At 39.1% G+C, this 21,968-nt stretch overlaps 1 protein-coding gene across 2 annotated transcripts in view; it reads left to right on the plus strand.

Moving 5' to 3' along the window:
• The window catches only part of RELN (reelin), a 492,672-nt gene that overhangs the window by 372,085 nt on the left and 98,619 nt on the right, over window positions 1-21,968 (plus strand). For both annotated transcript variants that reach the window (XM_027573967.2, XM_027573968.2), the window contains exons 24-28: window positions 126-312; window positions 6,601-6,806; window positions 12,326-12,497; window positions 13,081-13,281; window positions 17,872-18,104. In XM_027573967.2, the coding sequence (XP_027429768.2) occupies window positions 126-312; window positions 6,601-6,806; window positions 12,326-12,497; window positions 13,081-13,281; window positions 17,872-18,104 (999 nt within the window). The remainder of the gene's footprint in view (window positions 1-125; window positions 313-6,600; window positions 6,807-12,325; window positions 12,498-13,080; window positions 13,282-17,871; window positions 18,105-21,968) is intronic.

Here is a 21,968-nt window from a genome sequence, read left to right on the forward strand (position 1 = left end):
GAGAAAAATTTCGTGTGAATGCTAAGGTCTGAGCAAGAGGGAGACGTGGGAAATGCAGGTGCGTGGCCGTGGCACTCCCAGAAAAGAGGCTGTGACTTGCTTACGTGGCCCTTCCTCTCTCCCAGGTGTGACCAGGGATACCAAGGCACCGAATGCCACCCGGAAGCTGCCCTTCCTTCCACGATCATGTCAGATTTTGAGAACCAGAATGGTTGGGAGTCTGACTGGCAAGAAGTCATTGGGGGAGAAATTGTAAAGCCGGAACAAGGGTGTGGGGTCATCTCATCTGGATCATCTCTGTATTTCAGCAAGGTAAGAGCTAGGGGTGAGTGATGACGAAGGTCTGACTAAGCTATGGGAATACGTGATCCACGCAATGGCTATTTCCATAAGTGAGTGATTTACGGAGCAGTCTGAATTCAGAAGGTACAAACATGGGACAGTTTTATGTTTCCTCACACTGCTTGCTTTTAAATTCCTTTGTCAAATTCCTATCCCTGAACTACATTTGGGAAACTCTGGTAGTTTGATGATGGTTTGGGGTTACTACAAATCCAGGGTAGGGCTGTTGAGAATTCCTGCCCTCCCTGTCCCTGATTTAAATCTCGTGGCTTTCCTCTCCTGCCGTGCCAGCCGGGCTTATGCCTTGAGGGTCTTTGAGTGGGGCAGGGACTCCATGTCTTCTCGCCCTGGCATTGGAGGGTGTGTGAGCGTATGGCCTGGGGGCGAGGAGCGAGCAGGGGTGATGAAGGCAAAGTCTCAAGGTTAAGAATAACAGCTGCTTGCTGCAGTCCGATTCCACCACTCTGTAGCTGTGTGACTTTGAGCAAAACCCTTAACCTCGGTGTGGCTTGGCTTCCTCATCGGTACAGTGGAAATAAGAGTATTCTATCTCATCAGGATCGTGATGCAGAGTAAATGAGTCAGTACTTGTAGGTCATGTAGAACAGTGCCGAACACATAGAAAGCGCTTCTGTGAGTGTTAAATTTGTCAATCCGTTATTCTCAAGAATATGTTTGGAAGAAGGAGGGGTGACGGTGGGGTTTGGGGATGTGCAGAGCTGTTCCCCGGGACTGACTAACTGTCCATGTTGAGCAGACATCTCGCATCCTCTTTGTTGCCTGCTGGTGGTGTCTGATGTTACAGGACTGTCTGAGTCAACTCAGGCTACTATAACAAAAATACCATAGGTTGGGTGGCTTAAATGGAAAATGGGTTTTTTTTCCTCACAGTTCTGAAAGGTGTGAAGTCCAAGATTATGGCACCAGCAGATTCAGTGTTTGGTGAGGGCCTGCTTCCTGGTTTATAGATGGCTGTCTTTTCACTGTGTCCTCACATGGTGGAGAGAACACAGAGAGAAAAAGCAGGCTGTCTTGTGTCTCTTATGAGGGCACTAATACCATCATGAGGGCTCCACCCTCATAACCTAATAACCTGTTAAAGGCCCCACCCCCTAATACCCTCCCTTTAGAGGTTAGGCTTTCAACATATGGATTTGGGGGCACACAGACATGAAGTCCGTACAGAGACAGTGTAGAAGTTTTTCTTGCAGTGTTCACCTTTACTAGAGGCAGCACCAGGTTGGACAGACAGGTCAGTAGACGCCCCCGAGGGACTAAGGTGCCACCCAGAATCTCTAAGACCGATTCTCTTGGAACACGCCCAACCCCTGTTGCTTGGTTGGTGATGGGGAGGGGCGAGCCACCTTCCTCTCCTCCTTTGCTACCATCTAGACAGGACATTATTTTCTTTCTCTCTCCTCTAATTCATCTCTTTATTTAGTCCTCAAAAGGACTAGAGCGGGAGCAGACCCAGTTCTCCAACCTGAGCTATGTGTCTAACCCTACTTATTAGAATGTCAGGTGCTTAAAACCACTTCTTTCTGGCAGGTACTATAGCCACCAATTCCAGGACAACTGGAAATGTCCCAGTCTGCGTCACCTAACAAATACACAGGTGTGGGTGATATACTGTAGGGCTCATATGTTGTGGAATCTGGGCAGAAATCCAAAATAATTTATGCAAATGCAAAAATAGGTACAGGTTTTATTTTGATGCAGGTGCAGAACAAAGAATCAGCAGCAAACACACAAGATAGAGGATGATAGAAAATCAGGGATGAATTCCATTTGATGATATTTCCTATCCATTGACATTGAACATCCGCTGGTCATTATTGTTAGAGATAATCGTCCACAAGTGACCAATATGCGTTGCACAGATCTGGACACACTGTGTAATTGTTCAGAAATGGGAAGATTATGTCTCCCATAAGCATCAATTTTAAATAAGATTATGAATCCTTAACCAATATGTACCAAACACCCCAGTAAACACGTATGCATACACACAAATATTTGAAACATAGAAAGGTTACATATCAATATGTATATAACTGTAATTCAAGATGATCTCTATACTAAAGCTACCTGGATCGGTACCTAAGCTCCAAAACTCATTAGCTGATTCATCTTGCAGCCTTATTACATCTTTCTGTACCTCAGTTTTCTCTATTGTAAAGTGGGACTTGGAGAGTATCACTGGGTTAATGAAGGTAAAGAATAAAGAATAATAGTGTTGGGCACATAGAAATCGTTCAATAAGTGTTAGCTATCACAATTACATTTTATGAGAATATATTTAAAACTGGCATCACTAGATATTTCCATATGTGTGCCCTGCCACTAACTTAAAATCAGTATTTCAGGGGTGCCTGGGAGGCTCAGTCGGTTAAGTGTCTGTCTTCAGCTCAGATCATGATCTCAGGGTCCTGGAATGGAGCCCTGAGTTGGGCTCAGTAGGGAGTCTGCTTCTTCCTCTCCTCCTGCCCCTCCCCCCACTTGTGCTCACGTGTGCGCGTGCGCTCTCTCTCTCTCTCTCTCTCTCTCTCTCTCAAATAAATAAATAAATAAATAAATAAAATCTTTTTTAAAAAATCAGCATCGGGGCGCCTGGGTGTCTCAGTTGTTAAGCGTCTGCCTTCGGCTTAGGTCATGATCCCAGGGTCCGGGGCTTGAGCCTCACATTAGGCTCCCTGCTCAGCGGGGAGTCTGCTTCTCCCTCCCGGACTCCTGCTTGTGTTCCCTCTATCGCTGTGTCTCTCTCTGTCAAATAAATAAATAAAATCTTTTAAAAAAATAAAATAAATCATTTCAAAAGTAAAATCATTCTCTTCCCCTCCCAATCCAGCTTTCTTCCTCAATTTTTGTCAAAATATCTGAAGAGCATTTTTTCCCCTTTTTTCTCTTGTATCAGGCAGATCTGTTTTGAATTCTAAGTGAGAGAAACTAGCTTAAGCAAAAAAGGAGGAAATTTGGTTCATGTAATCAAGACACAAGGTAAAACTGGCTTCAGAGATATCTGGAACCAGAAACTCAAATGCCCACAGAACTCTCTGTTTTCAGGTCAGCTGTCATTTATGAGAGTGGTACCGGGGCCACAGAGCTTTCTGAGCAGCCCTGTAGAAAAATCTGGGGAAGGTTGCGGATTGGCCAATCACAGTTTCCCGAGGAATGGCGTACTCTGAGTGGCATATCCAGAGAGGTGGGATACAGGGCTTGGTAGCCCCCACCAGCAGGGACAATGACCCAAAGGAACAGCTCTGTACATCCACCACCTTTTGCAAACCACCTAAACCTAAAATGTGCTTCTGTCCTGTCCCTCTCCTATCACAGAATTCAGGATGCTCTCCAATACTGCTGCCCTAATTGTACAACTTATTTTCTTTTTTGAAACGTCAGACCCCTGCTCCAAACAGAAATCTCTCCTCCACATCCCAGGTTTTGCCAATTTCCCTGTCTTTGCTTAATCTCCATTGCCTGCCATGATGCCTTCCACCATCTCTGTTATCCCTATAAACTTTGTAGCATCTGGCTCAAATCCTGCTGCTCTATGGAGCTTTGTGGGACTATGGCAAACTACACTGATCTCTCCATTCTTTGAATTCCTCCCTCATTGGTGTTCTGTACATACATAGATCATATTTTTATTCTCATAGGACCCAGGAAAATGCTGAGTCCTACTGATTGAGCTGAACTCTAGATAAGATGTTCAGCTCAGAAAAGCATGCCCCGTGGTAGGCATTTACAAATCAGTAAGTACCTTTGAGACGGAACAGATTGGAGAATTGATAGATGATCGTATGACCAAATGGGACTCGACAAGGAGTGGAATTTGGTCTGCGGCCCTAATTGTCATATTGTCACTACACATACTTGTGAACTCTCCTTTCAAGTTTGTGGTATTGTGCCTGGTGTGATTGGCACCCAGTAATTATTACTGAAGAAAGGAATGAATGAACAAATGAAAGAAAATGGGAAAACAAGAGGTTCTAAATAAATGGTTATTTTCAAATAAATATAGTATGATTATTTTTCTAGTAGCATTTTGTTTAAAGAAGATTTTAATAGGCATAAGGGTAAAGTTTTATGAAATGTTTTAGAGGTTGTGTTATAAAGTCTCTAGATTCTGAAAGTGTTACTTTTAAATGTGTTTTATTTCATCGAAACCCTTAAAAGCAGTGAGCCATTTTGACCTAGAATGTGGGGGGGAAATAGGAGAGTATTTTTCACATTCCAAGAGCGAGGAGATCTGTAACCTATGACTCCCAACACACATGCGTGTACATGTTACATGTGTAAATATGTCTACACGCGTAAATACATTGATCAGAGTAGAATAGAGAAACTGCAAAGCCTGTGTTGCATCAAATTCTAAATTCTGACAAAAAGTTTGCCATGAGCCATTTCCTTTTTCTTTTTTATCTCCCTTTAAAACAGTGTTCAGCATTTCAGGTCACTGAACAAAAGAAAATGATTTGTGCTATTCTCTGGGAAAAAACATCTTCAGTGCCAAACTAAGCATTTGTATGATATTTTCCACCACTTACAAAAATCCCACAAAACACTTTCAAAACCTTTGTCAACCAACACCGTAGTTTCCTGGAAAAACAACACCACTCTGTGATTTTCACAATAGACCAATCATTCCAACCAGCTAATTGTGATAATTGGATTTTTATAATTCTCCTCACCCTACATCTTGATCCTTCTGGCTCATTTCCACGTGCCAAATTTTTCATAGAAATTTGCTGGATTGGAATTAACTAGCAAGGTTCTGTAGGTTTTCTTCTGAAAATCATTCTTCCTGTAATGATCCTGAGGCATGAAAATTCTAGGCCAGATTATAATAACCTCTGAGGTTCAAATCAACAAAAAGAAAAGTTAAAAGTGAATAAAGCACGTTGAAAATGCATATTACTTGTAAGCTTTTCTCAAATACTTACTTAAAATTGAGAGTTCCAAAAAATAAGTTCCTGTTTCAGAATTAACTTCAGTTCTCATTTCACTGGTACCCTTGTTTATTTTGGAATCTCTTAATTGGCTTTAGATTTATCAGTAGCAGTATACTGCTTTAATTATCCCCAAGTATTTCCCCTGTGACTTCTAATAACTGTAACCCTTTCTTAATTAACTTAGTGGATTAGAGGAGGGTTTAAATTTTAAGTGTGAGGGGTGTTTTTCTCTATACTATGTATCCTATCTCAATTTTTCTTCCTGACTTTTAATTGAACTCCTTGGGAGCTCTCCAAGACCAGTTCGGTGCAGTCTGTGGATTAGCTTTGGCAGTATCTGTTTGGGTGGAAGAATCTCATGAGCAAACCTTTTTTCCGTCCCATTAGCATGAACCCATTTACTTACAAGAGGACTGATGACAAACCTTGTCAATTTGAACCTAGTACTTCACAACACAACTGTGACATGTAGGGAACACACGGAGCAAAGGAAGCAAGTTGCTGGATTTGAGGAAATTTTTCACATTTTTAAAACACAAAGACCATTTCATAGTCACAAAAACTTACTGAAATGATCCCTCCCGACCTCTGTGTTTCCAAGAAAGGACCGAGACAGAGAGACTAGGAGCCTCAGAGACTTGAGTACTCTTTCTTTTTGTCAGGAAGTTTCTATTTTGCCAGTTTCACTCTTAATTCCCAAGGAGGAGGGGGGGTCAGGGCATATCTCTGGAGAGGATGTTTCCTCAGTAAGGCATGCCATGTGCTCGGCAAATTACGTGCAACGTGTATTTCATCTAATTGTCACAGCACCCTATAAGGAAGGTATTATTACCCATATTGTACCTTTGAGGAAAATAAAAGCTCAGAAAGGTCACACAGCTAGTGAACAGCATGAATAATGGGCTAAAATTCCAACCCAACTCTGATTTCAAAGTACATGGTCTTTCTTCTCCACAATCTGCCTGGAGGAGATTTACAAAGCAAATAGAGGAAGTGTTTTAATTAAAATTAATTTTGCCTTATTTTTAAAGACTTTTGAATACTTTTTCTATGATTAGCAGTTCCCAAGGGTCTCGTAACCAAGTCTGGGAGTCAATGATGCAGAGACTAATCAAACGTAGTCAGGAACAGTTACTGTAACCTGAGCAAAGAATTAAATGGCATGACTTGCACCTCTCAACGTTAAATGGGGACAAAATCATCTCCCCGGGGTGCTAGGATGTTTGTATGATCTTGAAACTGAAACAGCAGAGTGCCAGTGAGCCCCCAGATGATTGAATCTATGATTCTTCCGTCTTTTGGAAAGGCTGGGAAAAGACAGCTGGTGAGCTGGGATCTGGATACTTCTTGGGTGGACTTTGTCCAGTTCTACATCCAGATTGGCGGAGAGAGCGCTGCGTGCAACAAGCCAGACAGCAGAGAGGAGGGCGTCCTCCTCCAGTACAGCAACAACGGGGGCATCCAGTGGCACCTGCTAGCAGAGATGTACTTCTCAGACTTCAGCAAACCCAGGTAACCGCCCCGGATGGCCTCCCGCTGGTTTCCAGGAATGGTAAAGAGTACATTTTTGTGCACTGTTTCCAAAATATCACTAACTCTTAGAAAAGTAGACACTACATCAAAAACTAATGATGTACTATATATGTTGGCTAACTGAACATAATAAAAAAATGAAAATTAAAAAATAAAAATAAAAAATAAAAGCAATAAGTAGACAAACTCATAAATATCTGATTTAAATGATAGCTCAGCATATACAAATTTCGTTTCATTTGTTTCTGGACAAAAAGTACTTGTTTTCATGGCTGAATTTTAAAAAAACTTAAGAAAAATTGTGACTAGAGGAAAAGTAAAACAATTGACCAGTTTTCCTACAGAAAACTCACTTTTCCCATTACAGGTTCTTTAAATACACACACACACCATATATTACATATATATATATGTATAAAGTTATTTGTATATAATAAAATTAGTATTAAATTAAACATGTATAAAATATAAATTTATATATGAAAATATAAATTTATAAAAATATGTATAAAATAAAATTATTTTTATATGGAGAGAGTATAAACATACATTTATATTTTAACATATAAATATATATGTTCATTGGTTAGATTTAACAGCAAGATAGATTTTATTAAAAGTTTTCATATAGCACCGGAGCGAATCCTAGACTAAGTATCTGTGGGGCTCAGATTTTTCTAAAATTTTTTACTGGCCCATCCCTGTCTTTATTTTCATGGATGAAGAATATATGTAATAAGTAAAAACCATGACAGTTTAGGAGTTTGGGAAAATAACTCATGTTTAATACTAATACCTACCTATACCAGCAATCAGTGTATTTAGTTATTTTACAATTATGTGGCATTTTGAAATTCTACATTTATACTTTATATTTTATATGTCATTAAAATCTATTCAAGGATATCACTTTTAGAGTATTCGATTTTATAATCTCAGGATTTGCACTTTAACATAAAGACAGAATCTTCCTTTATATGTTGACCATCAACCGTGTCAAGTTTTAACATCTTGTTTTGCATTTTACAACTGAACCTTGTTTTATTGAAGAAGAATATTATCGAAGACTCTATAGATCCAATTCTCACAAATTAAATATATTTGAACATACTGTATAACATATAGCTATTTTGTAGCTTGAAGGTTCCTAAGTTTGTTGTTTTAAAACATTGAGTCATTTAAAGGTGACATAACTTTCCATAATATAACATAAGTAAACACGCAGACAGACCAACCAAAAGCTTTTCTTCTAAGGGACACAGAGAGAGGCAGAAACCAGAGGGGAGTAACTGGGAAAAATGAGAGACATAACCTCCAGGGAGAATGTCAGGAACAGCGTGTGGGAGACCGAACGTGGTGACATTTCCCCCAGTACAGGACAAAGGGAATTGATACTGGTGCCAAACGAGTTTAAACAGCAATTTAAAGTAATTCAAATTATTTTTCCCGAACATTATCATTGTCAATCTGGAAATTATTCAACATTCAGTAAAGTGACTAGATTACTGTATAGACAAACAGAAATTCAGTAGCTTTTTTAAATTTCAGAAATATTCAGCTTTTATTTATGGGAATTTTTCTTTAGGGCCAGAATATTTCACCACATTCTCAAAGAGTTCTATGACACTAAAATGGTGGGGAAATTTTGAGTTGGGAGATATCAGAAAAAGACCCCATTCATGGTGGCAAATACATAAATATAAGGAATAACTTTAACCAACAGTACTGAGCATCTCTGTAAAGAAGAACTACGAAACTTCAAAACTTCCCTCAGAGATATAAAAGAAAACAAATAAATGGAAAATAACACATCTCTGGGTAGGAAAACTAAGTATTGTGATATGAAGATAATCTCTTAATTTATATCTCATGCAATTCCAATGAAAATCTTAGTGATGTGTTTTGGGGAACTTTTTTATCTAGAAATACAAACTGGCAAAAAAGCTTAAACTTTTGGGAAAAAAATAGAGGAATGCCCTACATGATTTTAAAACATACACTGTATAGCCTAAATAATTTAAATGGTGCATGGATAGAACAAACAATGAAGGCAAATGGATGACCTAGAAATTGACTCACATATATGTAAAAATATGTATATTAAAACAAGGTACATGAACTATCAGTGAAAAATCAAGTGGTGTTAGAAAAAAATGGGTAGGCTCTTGGGGAAAATTATCTATTTAGATTATTACCTGACCCCATCAAAAACTGTTAAAGACTGGTTAAAGATTTATTTATTTATTTTTAAAGATTTTATTTATTTATTTGAGAGCAGAGAATGAGAGATAGAGAGCACGAGAGGGAAGAGGGTCAGAGGGAGAAGCAGACTCCCTGCCGAGCAGGGAGCCTGATGTGGGACTCAATCCCGGGACTCCAGGATCATGACCTGAGCCAAAGGCAGTCGCTTAACCAACTGAGCCACCCAGGCGCCAGACTGGTTAAAGATTTAAACATTTAAGTGAGTATCTGATCTTAGAAAGAGACTTAAACTTCCTAAACACAAATACAATGGAAGAATTAACAGAGAAAAGGGCTACTCACATAGAAATATACTACTTGCAGACATAAAACTACATACACATGTAACACATCTCTGTCAAAGAAAACAGAAAACAGTGAAAGAAAAAAAAACTGAGAAAATATTTTCCACCAATATGAGAAACAGAGGGCTGATGTTCCTGTGAAGAGCTTTAAAAAATGGGTAAAAGAAGTGAGTCAATGTTACAAAAGAGGTTTAATTAAGCCTAGAGGTTTAATAAAATATGAATAATAGCCAACCTCTGTTGCAATAAAAAGATACCATTTTTCAACAGTCTGGTGGTCATTTTTTAATAATAACACCAGTGCTGTCTCCACACGGGAGCAGCAAGACAGGTGCTCTCGTGTCCTTCTGCAAACTGTAGGACTGTTCCAGGAGGAAATTTGGAAAAAGCGAGAGCCTTAAACATGCCTAGTTCATTCAGCCTGATAATTCCATTGCTAGGAATTTTCCCTAAAGAAATAAACTGAGTATCAGATAAAGGGCTAGTATCCAAAATCTATAAAGAACTTATCAAACTCAACACCCAAAGAACAAAGAATCCAATCAAGAAATGGGCAGAAGACATGAACAGACATTTTTCCAAAGAAGACATCCAAATGGCCAACAGACACATGAAAAGGTGCTCAACATCGCTCGGCATCAGGGAAATCCAAATCAAAACCTCAGTGAGATACCACCTCACACCCGTCAGAATGGCTAAAATTAACAATTCAGGAAACGACAGATGTTGGCGGGGATGTGGAGAAAGGGGAACCCTCCTCCACTGTTGGTGGGAATGCAAGCTGGTGCAACCACTCTGGAAAACAGTATGGAGGTTCCTCAAACAGTTGAAAATAGAGCTACCATACGATCCAGCAATTGCACTACTGGGTATTTACCCCAAAGATACAAATGTAGGGATCCGAAGGGGCACATGCACCCCAATGTTTGTAACAGCAATGTCCACAATAGCCAAACTGTGGAAAGAGCCTAGATATCCATCGACATGAATAGATAAAGAAGATGTGGTATACACACACACACACACACACACACACACACACAATGGAATATTTTGCAGCCATCAAAAAATGAAATCTTTATATATATATATATATATATATATATGGTATATATGTGTATATATATACATATATATACACATATATACACACACACAATGGAATATTTTGCAGCCATCAAAAAAATGAAATCTTGCCATTTGCAATGACATGGATGGAACCAGAAGGTATTATGCTAAGTGAAATAAGTCAATCAGAGAAAGATAATTATAAGATCTCACTGATATGTGGAATTTGAGAAACAATAAAGAGGATCATAGGGGAAGGGAAGGAAAAATGAAACAAGACGAAATCAGAAAGGGAGACAAACCATAAGAGACTCTTAATCTGAGGAGACAAACTGAGGGTTGCTGGAGTGGAGGGGGTGGGAGGAAGGAGTGGCTGGGTGATGGACATTGGGGAAGGTATGTACTATGGTAAGCACTGTGAATTGTGTAAGACTGATGAATCACAGACCTGTACCCCTGAAACAATACATTATATGTTAATAATAAATAAATACATAAATAAATTATATTATGTAGTACACAAAAAAAGAAAGAAAGAAAGAGTGAGGGGGCACCTGGGTGGCTTTGTCGTTAAGCATCTGCCTTCCTCTCAGGTCGTGATCCCAGGGTCCTGGGATCGAGCCTGGCATCGGGCTCCCTGCTCAGCGGGGAGTCTGCTTCTCCCTCTCCCACTCCCCCTGCTTGTGTTCCCTCTCTCGCTGTCTCTCTCTGTCAAATAAATAAATAAAATCTTAAAAAAAGAAAAAGAAAAACTGAGGTGTAGCTAAAGCTTTATGCATAAGAAAAAGAAAAACTGAGGTGTAGCTAAAGCTTCATGCATAAAGATTTTCATTACAGAATTATTTATAACAGGGAAAAGTAAAACAATAGTATGTCTGTGTCATAAAAATATATAGACAGTAAAATGATTTTAAGAAATAATTAGGGATGCCTGGGTGGCTCAGTTAAGCGTCTCCCTTTGGCTCAGGCCATGATCACAGGGTTCTGGGATCTAGTCCCACATTGGGCTCCCTGCTCAGCGGAGAGTCTGCTTCTCCCTCTCCCTCTACTGCTCCCCCTGCTTGTGCTCTCTCTCTCTTTCTCTCTCTTTCTGACAAATAAGTAAATAAAATCTTTAAAAAAAAGAATCATACTGACATGAGAATGTACTTATGATATAATATGAAATTTGAAACTGAAATAAAAACTGTATTTTACATATATCTCACCTATGTAAAAGATTACATGCTTTCATGATATACGTCAAGGTGTTAACAGAGGTTAACCCCATGCAGAAGATTATGGGTGATTTTCTGTTTCATTTTTAATTCCTATTAACGCACAATAAGAACTGCTTTGGAAAAAACTAATGCTATTTTAATGTAATAACATACAAAGGTACAGTTTTTTTCGAGGTTTTTCTTAAAAAATGTGATACCATTGTTGTGGTAATCAAACGACTGTTCAGTAAATCAAACTTAGTAGAAATATTTGCTTCCAAAAAGTACAATTCCAAATGGAATAAAACATGAGCAGGACTAAAGGCACTTAAGATTTTAAACCTCTTAATCTCTCTAAACTTGGAAACTTTGGGGGGCACCTGGGTGGCTCAGATGCTGAAGCAACTGCCTTTGGCTCAGGTCATGATCTTAGAGTCCTGGGATCGAGCCCGACCTCCCTGCTCAGCCGGGAGTCTGCTTCTCTCTCTCCCCACTTCTGCTCGCTCTCACTCTGTCTCTCTCTCTCTCAAGTAAATAAAATCTTAAAAATAAACTTAGAAACTTTTCAAAAATATCAAGAGACCAAACAAAACTGAACTTTCTCTTATTGCTATTCTTGTTATTTTAACAGCTGCTAAGAACACAGCTTTTCCTTTACAGCCATAAATGATTTGCTTTTATGCAGATTCGTCTACCTGGAGCTGCCAGCTGCTGCTAAGACCCCTTGCACCAGGTTTCGCTGGTGGCAGCCTATGTTCTCGGGCGAGGGCTATGACCAGTGGGCCGTCGATGACATCATCATCCTGTCAGAGAAGCAAAAGCAGGTCATCCCGATTGTGAACCCAACTTTACCTCAGGTATCTTTCTTATGTCTGAGCTCCAAGAAGACAGGATTGTAAGAGTAGATGGGATTAAAGCACTTCTCACTTCCCCCAAAGATTTAGTGCTTGACCCTTGAACCTAAGTTATAAGTAATATAAGTTTTCAGTGTTCGTACTTACTTTTCTGATTTGCACTTAATTGTTCTGTTATCTCTCTATGCTACCAGTTCACAGATTATTTAGATAGATAGACGGATGATAGATAGATAGATAGATAGATAGATAGATAGATAGATAGATAGATAGATAGATAGACAGATAGATAGATAGATAGACAGATAGATAGATAGATATAAAAAGACTAGGAAGTCTGGCCAAGGCGTCAAGCACGATTATTACTGTTTATAAAATTAGATACATAGTAGCAAAATATTTTCTGTTGTTAAATCATCAGGAAAAAAAGTTTGTGGCAGTAAAAAAATAATAATTTAGAGATTCTGCTGTATTTTCCTAGAAATACAAATGGTACATAGCCCTGCATATCATGAACTAAAAATCCCTTTCTCGTTTTCAAAGTTATCCAACTGCCTTTCTGTGTTGTCTGCATTGTTTCTCTTAGAACTTTTATGAGAAGCCGGCTTTTGATTACCCGATGAATCAAATGAGTGTGTGGTTGATGCTGGCTAATGAAGGGATGGTTAAAAATGAAACTTTCTGCTCTGCCACACCATCAGCCATGGTATTTGGAAAATCAGACGGGGATCGATTTGCAGTAACTCGAGATTTGACTTTGAAACCTGGATATGTGCTACAGTTCAAGGTATTTATGCACAGATCTCCTCCCAGGGCAGGTCAAAGAATAGAACATCTTCCAGACCCATAAGCGAAATCGAAAGGACACACATTTTTCAAACTCTCTTAAGGAAGGGACTCACCTGAAAGAGGTTCGATGATCTTAGAATGGCACAGCTGTCCAGTTAGCTCTGCCCACAAGGACAAAAACTGGTCAGTTTGAAAACTGACTTTTAGATTTTCAGTCTGATTGTGACTTAATGAATCCCATGCTTCTGAATGGTAAGAGAGAAGCTCTCTTTTTCAGTTTATGAGTGCTTTTTGGACTTCTGAGTTATTTTGTGGTTTTACTATAGTACTTTCAAACAATTGCCCTTCCTTTGATTTAGTAAAGTCGTACCTTAATTATCACTGTTCTCTTAAAAGCTTGCTGTTTTTCAGCACTGTGATAACATGTCAACGTGTATAGCAAGTATTTACTTTGACAAGCTCTTTTTTCAGAAGCCTAATCAAAATTTCATTTTGTTTATAATAAAGTCCCATTGGTGAATTCTGGGGTCGAAAGTAATGCAGTTTTAATGAGCTAGCACAACTACATGGTCCTTACATAATGGCAGGATGGAGATGGTAAATAATTTACAAATGGAATTATTAAAGAGATCAGATGTTTATAGGCAGCTCTTCAAATATCATTTCCACAGGTCTGTAAACAAGGAATGTTAGTCATAAATAAAATTAGTGAAATGTTATCCTTCTCTGTTTAGAGTTTGACGCTAAACTACCATGAAAAAACCATTAATAGCAGTATATGACTCGGTATTAATTCGTTGGTACTGCCTTAAAATGGTAACAAAATAACAGCAATAGCAAATACATTGGCTGAAATACTATGCTGTTTCTCACCTGACACCTTTTTGATTTAATTAGTCACAAAATCATGGTAGTGTAGGTGTTAAAATCTGCAAGATGATATTCTGATGTTTAAAAAATCTAAATCAAGCAAACATTATTAAATGTTCCAAGTACTTAACCAGTAAGAATGCACAATGTGTTGAGAATCTCAATTCTCAAATCACATCAGCAGAAAACTTTTGATTGTGACCATTAGTTGATAGTAGATATGTGTTATGGGTCACTTGGGAATTGATGATTAATGTATATTTGGAATCTGTGACAAGAACTTGGTGTCATTTGTACACAGTGCTGGTACATTTTTTTTGTAACTGTGTGCCATTTGTCAAACACTAGTTGCTAGGAATATAGACATGAAAAATATGGCCCTAGCCCTCAAGGAGCTCAGAAACTATCAAGTGAGCCAGAAAAGAGAACAGTCATTATCACAGGAGTGTTGTAGTAGAAATAGGCTCTGGATGCTATGAGAGTACCTGGCATAGGGCCTGGCAGGTGCTCCAAAAACAACTGTTAGTTGGATGGATGAATAGATGGATGGTTGGATGGATGGACGGAAGGAAGGATAAATTGAAATGGAAAGTTTCCAGAAATACAGATTTAGCCAGATGAACAATGGAGGGGGGAACAATTCCAGTTAGAGGGAACAGAATGTGCAAATATATGAAAATACATGAAAGTGCAAATGAGAATAGACAATTTGGAAACTTTCAGGAGCTTGGAGTATGTGCCATAGAGGTAAGAGAGAAAGTTGATCCTAACTGGTTTTATATGATACACTAAGCCACTTGGACAATAACCCAAGAGCAATGAGTCATGGAAGATTTTTAATCCATTAAGTGCAAGAATCAGACCTGTTTTAGAGAGGTCATTCTGGCAGCAGTATGGGTGTTGACTTAACAAGAGGAGAAACTGTAATCAACAAGTACATTTATTCATTTATTCAACAAGTATTTATAAAGCCTTTACTCTGCACCAGGCTCTGTTGTAGGCTATGAAAATAAATAGGAATAGAGAGTGCGGTGCAGGGTAATTATTATTTTATAAAGGGTTGTCAGGTTCCCTCACTAATAAAATGACTTTTAAGCTGAGACCTATAAAAGTTAAGAGGGTGAGTCACGTAGCTATCTGGGAAAGCACATTCGAGGCACAGGGCACAAAAAGTACAAAGCCTTTGAATCCAGAGTGTGCTTGGAAAAGTTCAGAAAATCACAAGGACGCCATTGCGATTAGAGCACAAAGAGACAGAACGGAGAGACAGGTAGCAGAAAGGAGAGAAGTGCTCCGTTGTGGAATATACTCTGAGCAAAGAAGGGATGCTAGAGCAGTCATCAAAGGAAGAAATGAGGAGGCCAGATTAAGGCATTTCATGGGATTATAAAAATAAGGAGATGGATCTGAGAGATGTTAAAGGGGCATAGTCAACAGGTTCTGGTGACCTGTTGGATGATAGAATGGAGTTGAGAATGACTCCATTCTGGCTCCAGTCACTGAAACTGGAGATACAGTCAGAGGAGGATTTGTGTGAGGGTGGCAGATGATGAGAGCAGACTTGGACCTGTGGAACGAGGGGTCCCTGGGGACTGCTGAAGGCGAAATGGCAGGAATCAGTTCTGGACATTTCCAGAGAGCTGGAGAGGGGCCTGGTCTGGGAGTTACAGATACAGAAGGGATTTGAAATGATGATTGTGAATGAGATTTGGGAGCATGTATAGACTAAAAAGATAAGAAAGCCGAGAATTGAATACTAGAAAACACTGACAGTTAAGAGGCAGGCTAAATGATCAATTAAAAAAGGCACAGACTTGAGAACTGAAGGTTCTCGAGACTTGCCTACTTTAGAAACAACAGCAGTCGTAAGAGGTCTACGATGAAAAGCTAACTGTGTGTGCCTATTGTAATTACTGTCACCATACACCAACCGAAAGCTATGCTTGCTTATGCGTAATAAGAGGAATTTGTCAGGGCGCCTGGGTGGCTCAGACGTTAAGCGTCTGCCTTCGGCTCAGGTCATGATCCCAGAGTCCTGGGATCGAGCCCAGCATTGGGCTCTCTGCTCGGTGGGAAGCCTGCTTCTCCCTCTCCCACTCCCCTTGCTTGTGTTGCCTCTCTCGCTGTCTCTCTCTCTGTCAAATAAATAAAATCTTAAAAATTAAAAAAAAATAAAAGGAATTTGTGTTAGAAGAGTTTAATCATGCATCAGAAATTGTCAAGTCTTCGCTTATTATTGTTGACTTTGAACTATAGAAACTTTGATAAATGTATCACAGTAAAATTTCTACAAGCCCAATTACAAATCCTTCTGAGAAATGCTTTCTAGCTGTGAGTATGGAATAAGGAAAATATAGAATCTTCTTTTGAAAGACTGGATCAGGCTACCAGTAGTCACAAGGATAAAGTGGTTGACCTCTTGAGCTCTGGGCCAATATTATTTGCCTACAGCCCTACCTTTCCTTCATTCTTTATTCTGTGGTCATGATCATGTTCCTTTGAGTGCTTACTTCAGTGTTTCTTTTCTATAAAATTTGACTGTTCTTATCTATAGTCTTATACAATTAAATTCTATGGTGGCTCCCACCAACAAATGAAATAAGATATGAATAGGTCATTCATATAAGATAGCATATAATTAAATAAATATCAGGAAAAGAGCTTGACATTTATAATTACTGAAAAATAGCAACTAAAACAGTAATAAAATCATTTATACATTTACCAATTTAGAAAGAAACTGTTTTAAACTTGAATAATATTCAAAGCTGTGGTAAAACTGATTTGTTTGAATTGATTAAAAATGAACACATATAAATAAAAAGTTTTAAGTGTTTCTATGTTTTGACTTAGTAATACTACTACTAGAAATTTATCTAGTGATAAGAGATCAACTGAAGAAAAAGATATACAGTCTTTGCAATGCCACATATAATAATAAAATAATAGGTTAAATGGAAAGTAGAAGGAAAGTTCTAGAAGTGTGATAACTTCAACTATATGACCAAAATATACACTTCTTTCTAAAATTTAGAGGAGAAAACAGAAAAAATAAAAACACTTGTGCTAGGCCATTGGGATTTAAGTTACTTTTCTTTTCTTTTTTTTTTTCAAGTTTTTTCATGTTGTTAATTCTATGATGACATTCTACTACATGGGTACCCAGGACAATAATTGTTTTATTTCTAGATTACTTTGTTTATTTGATGCAGTGGCAAAGGCTTAGCTCTTTGATCTAAGTTGGCAATGATTTCTTACTGAGTTTTGGCAAGAAAATAGAGTAAAGATGCTTATTCCATGGAAAACAGGGAGGGTAACCCTCTTTCAGGTAACCTTCTTGTTCTGAAGAGGATAGCTCTTCATCTTCTGCTTCCCTCTGTTCATATGCCTGGAATGAGAGAAGAAAGCCATTTCTTGGCTTCTTGGATTTTATCCCTGGCTCCAACATCGCAGATACCCTGCTTCCCATTTCCCTCCTATAATCCCAAGAAATCCACAAAATGGTGCCTGGCCCAGCTTTTCTTAAAAAGCACCTGTTGTTCACCTAAAGATTTCTAGAACCTGTGGAAGGGTCTTTGTTGGAATTGAGACTGAAAGTCTTATCGTTGTCAGTATAAGGCAGATTCGGTAGCAAGAACCCTGGCTGCTGTAGGACCTAATGTGTTAAGTGATAACTTGGAACCAAAACCTTGGATAATCCTGTCTTTCCTTTTGACAGCTAAACATAGGGTGTGCCAATCAGTTCAGCAGTGCTGCCCCAGTTCTTCTTCAGTACTCTCATGATGCGGGTATGTCCTGGTTTCTGGTGAAAGAAGGCTGTTACCCAGCTTCTGCAGGCAAAGGATGTGAAGGCAACTCCAGGGAACTAAGTGAGCCCACCATGTATCACACGGGGGACTTTGAGGAATGGACAAGAATCACCATTGTCATTCCAAGGTCTCTTGCATCCAGGTAAAGTGACCGTTCTTATTATGTGCCATAGGCGTTATTTCTTGGGAGCATAGATTTATCTCAATATCATCATTCCGGTAACCTACAAGAATTCATATAGTCTAGCTATATGTAGTCACAAAATGACTCTTGGGGCAAAGAGCCCTGGGGCAAAATTCCCAAAGTAGGAGTGTGTGCATAGGCGCACATGCATGTACCCCCTGCATGCTTGGCAAACAGACTTACTCATTTATTCATTCACTCAACGAGTATTTATTGAGCACTGTTCTGGGCACTGGGAGTACAGCAGTGAACAAAAGATGTTAAAAGCTAAGAGTCACAAGTCATTATTATGTCTGACTTTCACTTTATAGAGATTTTGGATAATTTAATGCCTCCCTGTGTGGACAATTTGAGATATCTTGTAATATAAAAGATCCCTTTAAATGACTATTAAAATAATAGAAAGATTAAAAATCATTTGACAGAGAAATGAAATAAATGGATAAAGGAAACTTAAAGTGAATTAGTTTCATTAATAGGGCAATAAATTTAACTCTCTTTTCTAGCAGCCTAGCACAAAGGGAGAAAACGCAGGGTCATTTAGTTCTCGTGTTTGGGTAAAAAGAAAAAAATGCATTCTGATTTTTAAGAAAAAGATACAATTTTTTTCCTTGCTCAGCATTCTAGAATAAATATATAGCATGCATAGATATTCTTGTGCCAGGTAAGGTAGATAACACAGAGATCAGTAGGTTTAACTCTATCATTTTATGAAAGATAAAGAAACATTCTTCAAGTGGACACTTCTTAATTGAATCCCAGAGTGTAGCATTAAATTGTGACTAAGTTAAGGCATTTCTGCAAAGCCTAGATGCTATAAATCTACTTATACTGCTTTCTGGTCATGACTTAGTATACACTTGGAATATTCATTAGTGCCGTTTAGCAGTATTTCCAGCTTGCTTCCTTCCTAGAATATAGTAGGATTTATATTTTCCTCACACATTTTAAAGTTTGACATGGCCTAATAAAATGTGAATGGAAATGAAATGTGTGATTTTTAAGAGCCCGTGTGCATTTTGCCATGTTCTCTGCTTTTGAAAGCATGTTTGGAGACGTAGTTTACATCAGTCTGGGTCCCTGACTGTCTACAACAAGCAGACTTCCTTGCCCACCTACACTGGACATACTTGCATAAGCAAGAAATAGACTTTTGTTGAGTCAAGCCACTGGGATTGGGGATTGTTTGTCACTGAGGAGTAACTGATCTCATTCTGACAGATACAGTGGTAAAAGTTTAGCAATCTAGAGGAGTGGTTTATTCATAAAGTTCTTGGAGACCATTCTGGATGTGACATCTTTTACCAGATTGATCACTGAACTTACTGTGCATCATCTAGCTAGATAAGCTGGTTATGTTCTCTGCCTCGCTCATTACTTAGGTGTGCATCTCTCAAAAATTACACCCCACACTTTGGTATACAAACTTCCCAGATAGGGAGAGAACTTGTTTAGCCAAGGATGTATAAGTTTCTGGGTTAATCTACTAAACTTTGAAGCATAGTCTTTAAATACCAATTATTCCAAGAAAGAGTTTGTCAGTCAGTGGATCTAAGTCCACCTGTAAGTAATTTTTTGTCTTTATATGCCGGTGTTCTTTGTTACTACAAAGAACTTAAAGAGAGACTCAGATGATTTGATGTATGGTGGCAAAGTTGATGGGTTGGCCATCTTTGGTGAAATCTTAAAAAATTTAAGAATTTGACTTGCACTGTGCCTTAGGTAGAACAGGCCCAGCTGCTGTAACAGAGAAACAAATACAAATGTTTAACAAGGCTTAAACAAGATAGAAATTCTTTCTCCTATCACAGCCCAGAGGTGAGCAGTTCAGAGCTAACAGGGTGGTTCTGCCGTTCTGAGCACAGCACTTTCATCTCTGGATCCAAGGCAGCCATTCCAGATCTTATCATCTCTTAACCAGTAGAAGGAAAAAGTAATCAGGGATGCATAGATGCATTTCTTTTTAAGATTTTATTTATTTGTTTGTTTATTTGAGAGAGAGAGAGAGCACTCAAGCAGGGGGAGGAACAGAGGGAGAGGGAGAGAGAGAATCCCAAACAGACTCCCTGCTGAGTGCTGAGTCTGACTCAGGGCTATATGTCACGACCCTGAGATCACAACCCTGAGATCATGACCTGAGGCGAAACCAAGATTTGGATGCTTAACCGACTGCACCACCCAGGCGCCTGGATACATGACTTTTTAAAAAATCATCCTTACTCCTTGTTTATATTACTGAATACAGCCTAGGATAATATTTGTACAGTTATCTATTGCTATGCAGCCTGTCTTTCCCAAACTTGTCTCTCCAGACAAAAGCAACAATGATTGACTTTCTCATGGTTTTGTGGATTATCTGGGTAGTCCTGCTGCTGCTGTCCGAGCTCCATCATGTAACTGCATTTAATTGGTGGGTCAGTTAGTGTTTGGGCTCAGCAGGACCTTTCTCTCTGTGTCATCTTCAGCCCAGTATTTTTCACAGTTGGTGGTTCTAGAGTTCCAAGAGAACAGAAGTAAAAGCTGCAAGACTTTATCTTATTTGCCACATCCTCCTGGTCAAAGCAACTCACAAGGCCAGTCTAGATTCAAAATATGGGAAAACAGACTCCCCTTTTTGATAGGAAGTGCAGAAAAGTCAGACTACAGAGGAACAGGTACACAAGGAGGTGTGATTCATTGGGGGGCTATCTGTGATAGTTTGTCCTAGCTCCTGCAAGTCACGTCTCTCCCACAGCCAGATACATTCACTCTTCTCTCTAGACTTCCCAAGTGTCATCCCATCACAGCATCAGGCACTCAGTCACTGATCTCATGATCTCTATCAGGTCAGGGTATGGCCGTGGCTCCCTAGATATGGCTTCCCTCGATCTAGAGGCCTATGAACTAAACAGACAATTATCCATACCCTATATACAGTGGTGAGACACTGACAGGATAAGTACAATAGATACTTCCACTCAGAAAAGGGGTAGGGAATGGGAAGCACATGGCAGCCACTGGCCAAAAGGAATTCTAAAAGCCAGCAAGATACTTATTATTAGGACTCCCTCCTCCATGAGCAATGTCCAGGACAAGAAGGTTGCCTTGATTAAATTCTGCTCTTTAGGAGTGGTTCCCTAATCTACTGTTCCTCTCAGTTATTAGCTCTGCTCTGTAGGGTTCACCCTCTGAGGCATCTTTCCTTTGCCATGAGAATTTATCTGTGTTTGTACCCTGATAGCCATCTCATCCTGCTTTCTGCCCATCGCAAGCTGGGCACAGCAGTGCAGCCCTCTAGTCTTCACCATTACCACTGCCTTCCTCCCCTGGTGCTTTTCTGAAACTTTGACCCAATTACAGCTCTTCCAAATAGATAGTACAGCGTGCCATGAAGCTGGGGAGCAGCAGGTGGATTATTTCCTGCAATGACTGGAATATCGGGCAGCTATAAGACATGACTATGAAAGTAGCAGTTAAGCCACATATGAGAACTAAAAGAAGGTTTTCCTTAATATCACAAAGTGAGCCAATATTTTGAAGCTCCCAATGTATCAATATTGTCTTTGACCTCAGCAGAAATAGTCTTCATTAGAGTCCAGCTTCCTGGTTAATTTGAATTCCATCCAGTTTGCTGGCTGATGGCATTCGTGACAAAGAGTTCTCTACTAAAGAGTAGGAAATATGTGTCCACTTTAAGAGCTGTTGTTGTTTCTTCTGCAATATGTTCAACTCCACTATCTCCAAAGGCAGTGTTGGAAAGCTGAGAATCCTAAGTGTGAAAATTGTTAAAAGTGGGAGCTCTTTTGCCATGAAGCAACATGCTTACAATCGTTACTAGAACAT

Source organism: Zalophus californianus, chromosome 12, assembly GCF_009762305.2.
Source record: "Zalophus californianus isolate mZalCal1 chromosome 12, mZalCal1.pri.v2, whole genome shotgun sequence".
NCBI classification, from domain to species: domain Eukaryota; kingdom Metazoa; phylum Chordata; class Mammalia; order Carnivora; family Otariidae; genus Zalophus; species Zalophus californianus.